Source organism: Micrasema longulum, unplaced genomic scaffold (genome assembly GCF_059751315.1).
Source record: "Micrasema longulum isolate JH-2025_06_02 unplaced genomic scaffold, ASM5975131v1 h1tg001706l, whole genome shotgun sequence".
NCBI classification, from domain to species: domain Eukaryota; kingdom Metazoa; phylum Arthropoda; class Insecta; order Trichoptera; family Brachycentridae; genus Micrasema; species Micrasema longulum.
Genome location: NW_028278884.1, coordinates 59273 through 73553, shown reverse-complemented (window position 1 = coordinate 73553; position 14281 = coordinate 59273). Strand labels below are relative to the sequence as shown.

Genomic DNA, 14281 nt, shown 5'->3' with positions numbered 1-14281 from the left:
AAAAAGTGCCCTTACTTTAAATATAAAATTAACCTCTATAAAATGTTTTATTAAGTTAATATTCGTAGATAAGATATGCCATGAAATGTGTTTATACTCTTAAATACATTTTAGTATTTTCTATCCTCTTTTTAAAATTGTGAAATTGAACGAAAATACATTAATTTGCTATTGGACCATAAATATTATTTCACAGTTACATTAAATATTTCGACCCACTTTCAATTCCTTGAAAAAACCACAATGCTTTTAAATTTTACAATTAAATCATTATTGTTATTCCTGTTTTCTGAATATGTGCACAAGCCCCTTTAATAATCACAATTAATAAGTATTTATGTACACTCTTAAAAGTTATACCTATCATTCAATTTACAAAACAACGAATGCATTAATTTTTTTTAGTTTTTCTAACCCAATCATTTCATACTCTATTAATATTTTTGTAATTTTTCCTTCGAAAGACAATATATTAAATGTTTTTCAATCTGCCAAGTCTTCTTTCTTATTGAATATAAATTTTATAATTAATTTTACTTTTCTCTCACGCAAATCCTTTCAAATATTTATTCCTTATTCAATTATTTATTCAAAATCTGTGGCCCCTTTTTAATTACGTAACATACGAAGAATGATTTTATATAAATTTTCAGTCCAATTTCTTATTAATAATATTTACGCTTCAGCCGTTACCTTATAGTTTTCGAAAAAAAAATATCCAACCGCCATTTTTTTTGGCATTGGTATTTAAAACACAAGAATTTTTAGCATGTACAGAAAAGCCATAACAAAAAATACTATAAAAATACACTTTTGTTTGAAAAAAGTGTCTTTATGTTGACATCTGAATGTTCATATATATATATATATATGTTTTGAATAACATAAAAAAACGATCCCGAAATAAATTCAAGGTGCTGATTAAAGTAATATTAATGTATGTACTAGTAATACATTATTTCGTCATAATATTAAGATTTAATTGATGGATTATAATATAATGGTCTTATTGATATAATGTTGATATTATTTATCTTATCGTCTAATAATGACTGCAAGCGAACGAGAATTTAATTTTGTTCGGGGTAATTCACGGTGCGATGAACGCGATGAAGAATTTCCATTTCACCATGCTTTCCGGAAGGGTCGATCAGCTCCACGTCACCAAATGTCAGCTTGTTCAAAATGTTGTAATCCTGATCTTCGTTTTTACAGAACTTCCTTTTGCAGTTGCATTTGACGACCTTTTCGATGTTGACGTAATGAAAGTTAGCATATTTGTTCCTCGCTCGGCGATTCATAGATTTCATTGGTTCATTAGAATCATCGTCAGTGTCGTTATACATGGACGGTTTCAGTTGTTTCTTCAGGCTGGAGCGGTGGTGCTCCATGTGACGGTTCTTTGGATGAGACCTACTCTTTTTTGCCGGTTCCCAGATGTCGAGTCCAGACACCATGTACTCCATCAGGACTTTATGAACGTCAATGGAAGTTTCGTTTATCAGCAGCGACCCGCAGCGCATTTCAACCTGAAAAAGAGAGCAAACATTTGACTTACTCGAAATATTACCGATTCAACCAACTGGTTTATTACAATTTTTATTTAATTCTTGCCATATCTTGAAAACTTAAGTGCGTCTCTCAAAAATGATAAACGTGGACTCATGTAAAGAAATAATTATTTCATTTTGTTTGAGAATTATATGCGGGTGATTAAATCAGTCTTAAATTAAGATTCAGAATTTGCAAAAAAATCTTGGATTTGTTTAAAATATTATGTTATAAAGTATGTAAGTAATATATTTCATAGATTAATAACATTTTTGAGAACGGAATATGAGCATTAAAGAAATAAAAATAACAATTATACAACGATAATTATTAATCCACCTATTGTAATTTTATGTGGCCGTGTATATTTTAACCACGTCTTCATATGAAATGGACCTTTTTCTTTGTGATTAGGTGAGTATATACATGATATTATTATATTTTTTGTTATAATGACCCATTTCAATGATATCTCCTGTACCTAAATTATTCGAATCAATTATTACAAAAAAAATAACACCTATATTTAAAAATGTGCTGATTGAGGAGCAGCATGGATTTAGGACAGCCAAATCAACGACGACCAATTTGCTTTCTTTTACTGATACTATTTTTACAGCGTTCGAGAATAATCTTCAAGCTGATGTACTGTATACAGACTTCTCCAAGGCCTTTGACAAAGTTGATCACAACATTTTATGTGCTAAACTTCGTGCTGTAGGCATTAGAGATCCCTTTTTATCGTTTTTAAAATCCTACCTCTCACATAGAAAACAAAGTGTAAAAATCAATAACTTCATATCAAATAGCTTCCTAGTAACTTCTGGTGTACCACAGGGTGCCCACTTGGCCCCTCTTCTATTTAATCTGTTTGTTAATGATGCTGCTAATGTTTTTTCTTTTACAAAATTCTGGCTTTTTGCTGACGATAACAAGATACTTAAGCTAATTAAAAATATTGATGACTGTGTCAGACTCCAAGAAGACATAAATGCATTTCATACTTGGTGCAAAACTAATAACATGGAACTTAACATCGATAAATGCAAAATTATTTCATACCATAAATGTAAACATCCTTTTATTTTTGATTATAAACTTAATGGCCAAGTTCTTTCGATTGTCACCTCTATAAGAGATCTTGGAGTGATCCTAGATAATAAACTAACTTTTCTGGAACACTTTGATAATATAGTAAACAGATCCTTAAAAATTTTAGGCTTTATTAATAGAACTACGTCTGATTTCCAAAGTATGCTTACACTTAAAACACTTTATTGCTCTTTAGTTCGCCCTATTCTTGAATATGCATCTGTAATCTGGTCCCCTCATTATGCTGTTCATATCAAGCGCCTTGAATCAGTTCAACATCGTTTTATAAGAAAAATTGCATGGAAGATGGGATTGGAAAGAGGAGACTATTCATATTCTGATATGGAGAGGTTTTTAAGCATATCAAGTCTTGAAAAACGCAGATGCATTGCAGATATAATCTGCATGTATAAAATTATGAACTGTCTCATTGATGCCCCTGAAATTTTGCAAAAGATTCTTTTTAACGTTCCCACCCGTAGACTAAGAAATAATGAAATGCTTTTCCTCGGTCACTACAGGACCAATTATGGTGCACAGTCGCCTTTGCCCAGAATGATCAGGCGGGTGAACGATCATCAAGATCTTGATTATTATGGTGTAAGGATGTCTTTCTTTACAAATCAGCTAAAGAATCTGTATAGTTAGCCTATGCTTTTTACTTAATCTAAAAAATCTATCATCTGTCTTTGCTGCTTATTTCTGTTCCTTATATTTTTTTATTCCTTTGTAAAAATTTCTTTTAATTGTAATGTTTATAATGGACTTTGTCCGTAAATAAATAAATAAATAAATAAATAATACTCTCAGAACAATGCTACTATTATGTTTTATTGCTTAAAATAATTATTTTGTTATTTACTAGTAAAATTAATTGAAAATTGATAAATATCTTAACAGACATGAAAAACCTAATTATGAAAGTTTTTAACATCTCTTAAAAAAAAAGTTTTTAATAATATAAAAAACCCCGCTAGGGAAGCATTTTATAAGGTTGTCATCTTTTGTCACGTCTGGTTACTGTAGTCATATTGTGATTTTTTGGGTTGATTTTTGTTTTATTGGCCCAGGCAAATTAGACCAAAAAAGATGATAAGGAGTTTTGAATCTAAACAGGATTGTTTGTTGGTATCTACTACATAACATACTTAAAGTCACCGAGGGTGGGAGGTCCGCTAAGGGTGGGAGGAGGGTTTAAAGGTCACTGTTGATGGTCTTTTACAAATATTTCCGAAACTATCACTTTTAGAGAAAAATATTTTGCCGACAAATTAAAGAAAACAAAATTTTCTACGAAAACAATTTGTAGGATTAATATTTTCGAAGATACGAGTAAAAATAATCTAAATTATTTGAGATTTTTAATCTAAACATAAGGCAAACAGCTTGATGAGCAATACTTTTCACTAAATATTTTTTTTTATCTCTCTTACACATGCACGTGCATCCTCGTTCTCTTTTATTTTAAACATTTACTTCCCTCTTTCCCCCTTTCACCTCTGCTGTTCGCAGTTTGCTCCATTCGTTCCATCTTGCCGCGGTCTTTCGCCCTCAGTCACATTTCAGCGAAACTTCCGTCCGGTTGTGGTCGGGAGATTTTACTAGGAGTGTATTAGTTACACTTTTTTTTCTCTTTTTAATTTTGGCAGGTAGTAGTCTCAAGGAGGTATTGCGCACGATTTTGGCTGATAAAATGTTAACTGGACATGCATTTAGCATAGCTGAACGAACACATGCTTGTTCAGACTGTTTCAGGCCAAATTATTCCACGTGGCTAACAGTTTTAATGTCTCGAATCAACCCAAAGCTAATTTTTTTTAAAAATTGAGAAAAATAAAATATAAGACGTTGACTCGAAACATACCCAAAGAGAGTGCCCAACTTGCTTTACTTCAATAAAAAAACGAAAAATGAGCTGAGCTCTTTGAAAAACAACGGACCCACTGCCATCCTATGGGTGCAATACTTTCGCATGGTTTCTATCATTTATTGCAGCAGAACACTCGGATGATAGGGATTCCCACCTTAGTTGTGTTCAGCAAATGATTCCTTATTTTCATGCCAGTGGGCACTTATGGTACGTCAAGTGCGCCCATTTATATCTGCAAGATATGAGGGCTCCTTATTGTACCTCTCCTTTTGAGTTTGAAACTTTTACCCAGGAGAGATACTTTACGATATCCAGATCAGATATCACTGGGTCTATGCAATAACTAAGAAAAAAGGTAAAGACTTGCAGGGTTTGTTGAAGTACGAATTGGCGCCTTTCTAGTTAGCACTTTTTAATGAAAATGTAATGAAAAAAATGAAGAAATCTGCCTTGTACGAAGTTTTTCCAGTTACAGAGATAGCATTGGATCGCAAGGTTACTGTTTATGTGATTGACGATGGATTTCTTCTGCATCGCATAAAGTGGGGTGTTAGCTCAAAAAGACACAAACTTATTGCATATCTAGAAAAATGTCACGATTGTTATATTTGCACTCTTGTTTTTTTATGGCTATAACGACACCACCAATAGCACTAAGCGAGCTAAACAAATGCGAAGAAAAAGCACTAAAACATCAGGTAACATTCATTTTGACGAAATCGTGGGGGTGACAGTTCAGCAAGAACAACTTTTTACAAACGAGAATAACAAAATAAAGTTAAAGCGTATGCTGTATAAAAAAATGGCAACCGTAAGCATTAAAACAGAAGTAGCTGATGGAGATGCCGACATTGCCGACACCATCTACTGACTACTAATACTAACACTGCAGTTGTTGGAGAAGATATTGATTTACTTGTCTTGCTGATTGTTTTAGCTTCACAACAAAAAAAAAACTTCAAACTAGGGAGGGGAAAAGTTATCACATAAATATACTTATCCTTAGAGTTACAAAAACCTGAAAATAATTCACAAAATATTCATATTATACATGCCCTTAGTGGGTGCGACGTGCGACACCACCTCATCTTTATATAAAAAGGGTTAAGCACAGATTGAACGTAGCTATGCAGAAAGCAGCATGTACACAATTTCGAAAAAATGAGATGTTGATGTTATCGGGTGCAGTAAGGTCGATTCTATGTTCTGCTAAAAACAACCAGACCGCTTTCATATTAAAAACTGTTTTAATCACCCCCGGAAAAAGGTGTCGATCACAAAAACGGCATTCCTCAATTTGCAAAAAACACCCACAAAACTAAAAAAATCTTATAGTACTTTAAAAATCTTTTAAACTGGTTAAATGCACAATTAGATTCTTGTTTGTAATATATAAAAAAAAAATTATCTTTTCATTGTTTATCGTTTGTTAAAGTCAAAAACATTCAAACTTTTGTGTAGATTTCTTAATTCACTCTTTTCACAAAATGGCTATTATCTCAGTTTCACTTTTCTATGGCTGACTGCTTTCTACTACGTTCGATAGTTAATCTTTTTGAGAAAAATAAAACGCCTTACAGCCATTGTCAATGTATTTTACAATGCTTCATCAACGCCAGAAGAGATATCGCGAGCCGGTGAGCAAATGTTTTTGGCATTTTTTCAAGCTCATGAAAATGATTTACACAGCCATTGATACTCCGCATTCTTGAAGCCTGTTAACAAGATTAAACCTGATCTTTTGTCACTGCCACCAACAAAAAAATCTGCCCAGCAGCATTCTTTAAGAGTATTTTTGCAAGTGCGGCAGTGGTTGAATAACCGACTGACACCTAAAAAGTGGGGGTCAATACCAGCTAACGATGAAACACTGGAGCCCCTATCAACAAAGAACTCTGCCGCACCTGACCACGATGAACAACATTTTTGTGTATGTGCGTCTGGTTGTGAAGGACGAAGTGCATGTCAAAAGGCCGGGATAAAATGCATTTTAGCCTGCGGCAACTTACTGTCAGGGAGCTTGTACAAACCGCTGCACTGTGGTTCGTCTAGAACATGCTAGCTAGACAAAATTCACTATCGAGTTTCCCGGAAATACATTTCGAATCTGATAAAAAAAACCCACAAACCTCAGATTCCAAGAATTTTATTGTCCTAAGGGCCGCGGTAGATGAGGGTAGCAAGTAAGTATTCATCAGAACTAATATTCATCAGCAATTTTGCATTTGACGTGAATACTTATTACACTGACTTTGATAGAAGTACTTGTTTATCTTAGTAATAGATATTAGAGCTGAAAATATGTACTTTTTTTATTGTAAAACAAATACACACGTTGCAGTTTGTTTTTTTTACGTTATTCCAAAGTTTATTTTCACATTTTTTTTCTTTCATTTTTACATATTTTGGACCCGGAAAGACTTGTCAAGACAAGTTAAAGGGCTTAAACTCATATAATATTGTAGCGTTAATACTTTTTCTCCTAAAAATAATAAATTTAAGCTATGGACGGCTGTAAAACTATTTTTATGTTTTTTTTTCCAGAGCACCTCTTCTCAATCTCAAGATCGGAACTTTTAGAAGAGTGGCTGAAACACGGGAAAGAAAACCGGAATAGCGGATTGTTTGCATTCATATCGTCAAAAAATGTTTTTTCCAAGAGGAAGAGATTCCGAAAGAGCTCTGAAGAAGACCATAATTGCATTTTCCACTAATTTGGAAAAAAGTGGTATTTTCGCAAAAAGTGCTGCAAGATATTTTTAACAAAAAATGGAGAGTTGATTTATAAAGACTTTGTGATAAAAGTGTCGCTATCTTTACCCACTAAGTCCTCAAACACTGGATGTCCAATTTTTTTTTTTTGACTAGTCCATTGACAAAATAAAAAGGAAAAAAGTTGAAGATCTGCTCAGTACACGCGACACAAATGAGTTAGTGGCTACAGCAGAGTTCTCAGCGCAATCGTCTGGGCACCGGAGCCTTGCTGCTGTTATTAGGGATACAAATAAAAGTTCCGAAAAGAGCAAATCTATGAAAGATAGTGTCAGTAATAGTGAAAATAGCAGTCAAAGGTACTTATCGAGAGAAGAGGCTTTGGCATATTATGTAGATTTGAAGTCGAATATGTATTAATCACATCTGACCCTTTAATAAACGGCCTACGAGAGGTTCCCAAAGAAAACTCAGGTGGACTGAGGTAATAAAATTAATCATACTACCTCCTGTAAATCTAAACCTGTAAAACTAATCCTAATGTTAACATGCAGAAATAAATTGTTAATAATTCACCAGAAGACAAAATTAGCGATGACGAAGATAAATAAAAACAGCTAATCCTTTTCTATTGCTAATTTCAGAAATGGGTTATAAGGTTTAACATATCAGAAGGTAATTTACCTGTTTTTACATGTTGACCTTTTTTGTAATTCCTGTCTTGTGCCTATTGTTTTTGAACTGTTAGACCTTTTTTGTAATACCTGTCCTGTAAATATTGTTTAATACTTGTTACACCTTTTTGTAAGAGTTTTCACGTACCTACTGCCTATTTGACCTTTTCCTTCTCATTTTCACGTACCGTTTTAACGTGTTTTCTACCAGTAAGACTTTTTGTAATATTTGTCGTATTTTAACATCTGTCAAATACCTACCTACCTAATTCAGGTTTATTGTTGTTCTTTGTCATGTATTTTTTTAATATTATATTTCAAAATTTGAGTTAAAATACTTTTTTACCTACCCAATGACCACAGTTCCTCTCATTACCCTAAAAGTGCATTAGGTAACCACAATAGGATACAAAAAAATAAAAAATCGCAAAAAATATTTTTGTCTAGCTAGCATGTTTTAAACGAACCATAGTGCGCTACGCTAGTACTTGTATGTTCAACAGACCATGTTTATAAATTGACTTATGAATGCTAATATTATGTTCATTATCTTATTACGCGTCCATGTAGAGAAATAATAATTATTTTTTCCGTTAATAAATAGTATTTTGGCATTTATTTTTTTTATTTATTCGACTATAAAAATAAATAAAATGTCTTTTGTAAAATTTACAAAATGCTCTATTGAACATACAAGAACTAGGGCAACGAAACGGAATTCCGACATTTTGAACTTAAAATTTTTCAGATTTTAAGAAAGCCTGCTATCATTTTTACGATATTTATATAAACCTACTATTTTTTGTAAAAAGTATGTTTTAGCCGTGCACTAGGACAAAATAGCTCCAATACTTGATGTTGCATGAAACTTTGTTGTTTTGTCTGCCTTGTATCTCCGAAAATATGACTTCTATACATATTATTTTTTTATAGATCATTTTAATTACTTTAATTTATATGTAAAAACATTTTTCGCTAGGACTGATAGTTCTGGAGATATTTGTGAAAAACCGTGAAAAGGAACCTTTTAACCCCCCCCCCCCCCCCCCCCTCCTTAGCTTTTAGTACATTATGCAATAGATACCGACAAACAATCATGCAAAGTTTAAAAACTCCGGACTTTTTAAAAAATCTAATTGTCTTGGGCATATAAATTATCAAGTAGTCAGGTAAGTCATGGCAGTAGGTATTTAAGTTCATTGTACAGCACACAGCATTTTTGACTGTACTGCATCTATCCTGGCTTTCATATTGTGGTTGTGTTGTTGTTCTTATATTTGTGTATGTCAGGATATTACGCTATTATTATGTCATCGTCTTGTATGTTTCCCAATGCAATTTTTTGTTCAACTTTTACCGTCTCAGTTCTGTCGTATAGGTCAAAAAATAAGGATTCATAACAAGGCCTATAAAGGTCATTGGCTGATTTAAGGTTCTTCATCAAATTTTTATTACCTAAAAATTCTAAGGTTCTTGGGCCAAATGAAGAACTTGTATTTTACCCCATTACCCACCCTTTAGTTGACTTCTAGTCGGGTTGGAGTGTATGGAGGTACGAGGGTAAACTGAAAACTAATGCACACATGCTTGGAGAACGCGAACAAAATGACCTTCAGAATCGCGCTAGATGGCATGTAGAAGTAACATTCCCCCTACATACGCACGCGCAGGTTTGAAGGTGCTGCGTTCATCCAGTGTATTTTGGGAAACAAAAGGATGGAGACGTGTTTTAGTGAACAACGCGAGTTAAACAGAGTGCTGTTATTGATTTTTTAACTGCTGAAGTACTGACTCCTACTGAGATTCATCTTCGTTTAAAGCAGCGTTTCTTAACCTTTTAAAGCCTGCGGACTGGTGAAAATAGGAGATACAAAATAGCGGACCGGTAACACACGTATAAAAACTTTTATTTTTGTAAAATTTTGTTTTTGATTTTTAATATTATGTTATCTTCTTCTTTATGTATCATGTCGGGTCCCCCTGACGTTGACGATCACTTGGGAAAAAGCTTCCCTATCCTGAGCAGTGCGAAACAGCTCCTTCACAGTTCTATGTCGAGCCGGGAGATTCTTCGCACCCCTGGTCCATTTAAGGACCGCCCGGGACTTCATTTCGTTTCTCTTCATAGTAATATCCTGGGAATTATTGACCGAAGTGGTTTCCCGTTGCCTTCTTCGGCGGAATTTTCTGTCGGGGTTACCTACCCTTAGCTAGAGGGGTCCCGTTTTATGGCGCCGTACACTCGCCATTCATCCTCTCCCTATCTGCTATGGCACTGATGTTAATGCCAGTGGCCACATTGCCCAGGGCTCGCGGGGCCAAAGAGACCACTCATGGATGCTAGGGAGTAGGACTATTGGTAGTGTTGCTGATGGAATACAACTGCGGCATTACACGGCATTTTATATGTACATATTTTCCAGCAAAATATGCATTACCGCGGCCCGACCAAAATTTAAGCCCCCTATGTTATAACAGGTAAAAAAATAACAAATGACGCATTTTAATAGCACAGGAATTTGAAAATTGGCGACAAGTATTTCTGCGGACAGGAAGAAAATCTCAACGGACCGGTACCGGTCCGCAGACCAGCAGTTGAGAAGCACTGGTTTAAAGGCAGTTTATAGTGACGATGCTGTTGATATTTCTATTGTTAATCGATAGGTGGTAAATTTTTGTGGTTGCGAGCCTGGAAAAGCCATAATTGTTGATGAAACACGCAGCGGACGTTCGATCACTGCCACAGAAGATAAAAATCGCAAAGTCGTTGACGATTTGATTCAAAATGACGGTCAAATCATTTAAAAGCGTATTGCAAACCATATTGGAATATCCAACGGACAAATTGTCTTTATTTTTGAACAATTGGGCTACTGTAAAAATTGTGCACGATAGGTACCACGCCGTCTCACAGACGAGAACAAACCTGTGTTGGTAAGGTAAATGGAGATAAGTCAACCAATACATAATAATAAATTTGTACATTCATATATTATATTTGTGTTATAATATATTCGTTGACTTATATATATTAACACAGAAACCAAGTCCATTGGAGAGGTTCTACAAAACCTGAAGCTTGAAACGATCCACGCTTTCCTTACTCCCCCGATCTTGCGCCTCGAGATTTATATTTTTTTTCTCTACTCAAGAGTAATCATTACAAGTCGAACGATAAGGTGAAGGCAGCTATCAAGTCCTGGATTCGAGAAAAGTCGGAAAAAAAATTTAGTGTCGGAATGAAAAAACTTATAACACGGGAGAAATGTCTTAAGCTTAACTGTGGCAATATTGAAAAATTAATACATAATTTTAAAGCCTAAAAATTATACTTTAATATAATTTTTGCTGGATCTTGCTGTTTGTTTTTGTTCTTGTTCTACAATCATGTGTGCATTGCTTTTCAGCCTACCGTCGTATATTTAGGTTTCACAAGATAACTCTCCGTAACAAATATGATTGTTCAGCTAATAAGTGTCATGTATCTATTACTCCGAATTCCTAAAATACTCTTAATTAACGGGAATATCTTAATGTTTTTTTTAATAAGTTTCATTTACCCTGTACCTTTATGTTACTCGTTATTTATTTTTCTTGATTTATTTATTTACGGATATTGTCCATTTATGTTATTTGTACTGATAAATATAACAATATAAGAACAGTTAAACATTAAAAATTAATAAAAGAAGCATTAACAAATATAAGGGACATCAAAACAACATCTGGACTATTTATCTAGTGCTCGTTTAAATCGTTGTATACTTTAACCAAAAATGCCAAGATCTTGTCTTGAGTTAACAATACGACAAAGACATTGGAGAATTAAAGCCATGGTTTGTTATATACTGATCGATGAACAGTACTTCATTATTTCTCAACTAACGAGTCGTAATATAGAATTTTACCTGTCCCAGTAAAGATGGCATATCGATTATACTATTTAATATGCCGAACATATATATAGAGTCAATATTGGTTCTACGTTTTTGTATACTAGAAATATTTAACATTGACTCTGTACCATTTTGCCTATAAATAGTTACTCTCTCTAGTCCAGTGGTCGGCAAACCGCGGCTCGCGAGCCGCATGTGGCTCTTTAGCCACTCGAGTGCGGCTTACACAACCCAAGTTTCACTCTTCGCTTATTTTGTCAACGGCTCGTAATCAAGAACTTTTAGGATTATTGCCACTGAAAGGTCTAAAGCTAGGGTTTCCTAGGACAGCGGTGCCCGTATCTTAACGGCCGTAGTGAACGGTGATGCGGTGGACAGCCGTCGTAGTGGTGACTAGAGAGTGGTTTTATTTTTTAACGGTGTTATCAACACCATTTTTATAGGAAACCACTCTCTAGTCACCGTTACGACGGCTGTCACCCGCATCAATGTTCACTACGGCCGTTAAAATACGGGCACCGCTGTCCTAGGAAACCCTAGCTTAACACGTGGTGAGGATAATGCAAACGCTGTCATTTAATAAACGGAGAAACATCATCTTACACTTGATAAAATTGTTTTAATTTCAACAGATGGGACAAAAAATGTGACCGGAAAAAGAAAAGGTTCTGTTTTTATCATCACGAGATATTTGTTTATCGTTGCATCATTCACCAAGAAGCACTTTGTGCGAAGACATCTCCAGAAGAAATGAAATATTTTGGAATTGGTAATCAAGATTGTCAACACAATTGGCCAATTCTCTCTAGTTCAAAGAATTTTTAGTTCAAATAGAGAGAAAATGCGCAAATCTTCTACCACATTATAAGGCCCGTTGGCTTTGAGGAAATCTTTTTATACGAAAATAAATTTGGCTCACTAACTCACAAGAGAAATCGTAATTCTTGTATCGCTGATCTTTAGCTCTTTTGACTAATGAGTTTTCCAACCACTGCCCGAGTCCGAGCATCCTTCCAACGCTACGGGAAATTGGATAAAAAAATGTTTGCTTACACCCGGGAAAATTAGATCATTTACTTTTTCTGCGAAGTTCCTCGATAATGTATAAAAAAAATATTAAAAAATTAACTACTTTGAACTACGTCACAAGTTCACTCGGTTCATCAAACGGTAGTGTTGTGATCGATTTTTGGTTTCCGGGGAGCCAACTCATCAATCAGCAGAAGGCTGGGACGAGAACTCGTGACGTCACATGCGGGGTAATTTTAAAATTACAAAAGTTTAAAACAATTATAGCGCTTAGCTTGACAGTCCATTAACAAATAAAAGAAGTCACTGAACTTCCTCATTGTAACCTTTTAGGGTGCGTGTGGCATGAAAATCTTTACCAGGGGCCACGAGGTGCTTTCGTCGTAGGTCCCTATGCGCGGGGTTGATTTGTTAGAGAGGATTTGTCTATTTTTTTCCGGTAAGAATGTGTCCGAGACTGAGGGGTTGATGTTTTCGTAATCGAAAGATTTTAAAGAGAATGGACGATAGGTCTCGCGCTCCCGGGGTATGGACTGCAAGGGCCCCCGGGAGTCAGCTCAACCCAGAATTTTAAGTTTACTTTCATATATTTTTAAATATATTTGTTTAAATTAATTTTTCACGCCCATAAGGCTTTTACATACATGAAAGTTATATAAAATATGAGTATATTAACAACATTAAATTTAAAAAATACAATATAAAGCAACAAAAGATAAAACAGTGTTTAGAAGTAAAGTTGGTATAAAAAAAGAAGATGAGTATATAAATAACTTAAATTTAAAAAAATACAATATAAAGTGATAAAATATAGAACTGTGTTTGGAAGTTAAGTTGATTTAAAAAAAAAAGCTAAAGAAATGCAGTTAAAGGTTTAAATCAGCTAGGTACATAATGTTATAAAATACAATATGAACAGAATATTAAGTTCTATTTCATATGGAACATTTACATTGATATTTAAAATTTACAACTCACGTTAAATACATCGATGTTGTTAGCATATTGGTTTGCGAGCACATGCATCCGCATTACTGGTGAATTCGCGTGAATAATAATGTTTATCTTGTTACAGTTAGGATATTATATGAAATCTCAGAAAACGACGTATTTTTTATGATACGATTTTTACAAGCAAAATGATTACTTTGAAATAAATGTATAATAAAAATTGAAAATGTACTACCAACATGTCACATTCATTCAGTCGTAACATTGACAATATACTGTCAATCAAAATATTATGATTTGAAATGTATACAATTTACTGTAAAAGATAAATAATTAACACATTTCCTCTGTAAATATTTTCGTACTGAAGTGGTTATTTGTTTTGCGTGTTAATGTGTCTGACAACAATGGAAGTGTTGCATTCTAATCTCGTAAACGTTAAAACATCTAACAGAACACATGTTTTCTCTGTTGATACAAATAGGATAAATCTTTTCACGGAATAT

The 14281-nt window shown here is 34.1% G+C and overlaps 1 protein-coding gene across 1 annotated transcript; it reads right to left on the bottom strand.

Annotated features, from left to right (window-relative positions):
- Nucleotides 1-904: 904 nt before the first annotated feature.
- On the bottom strand, nucleotides 905-13997 carry LOC148274271 (uncharacterized). Its single transcript, XM_088237364.1, has 2 exons — nucleotides 13803-13997; nucleotides 905-1529 (listed from the first exon to the last, which is right to left on the bottom strand). Exons 1-2 carry the CDS (start codon nucleotides 13854-13856, stop codon nucleotides 1071-1073), a joined length of 513 nt encoding a protein of 170 aa, XP_088093490.1. The 5' UTR covers nucleotides 13857-13997; the 3' UTR covers nucleotides 905-1070.
- Between the last annotated feature and the right edge of the window lie 284 nt (nucleotides 13998-14281).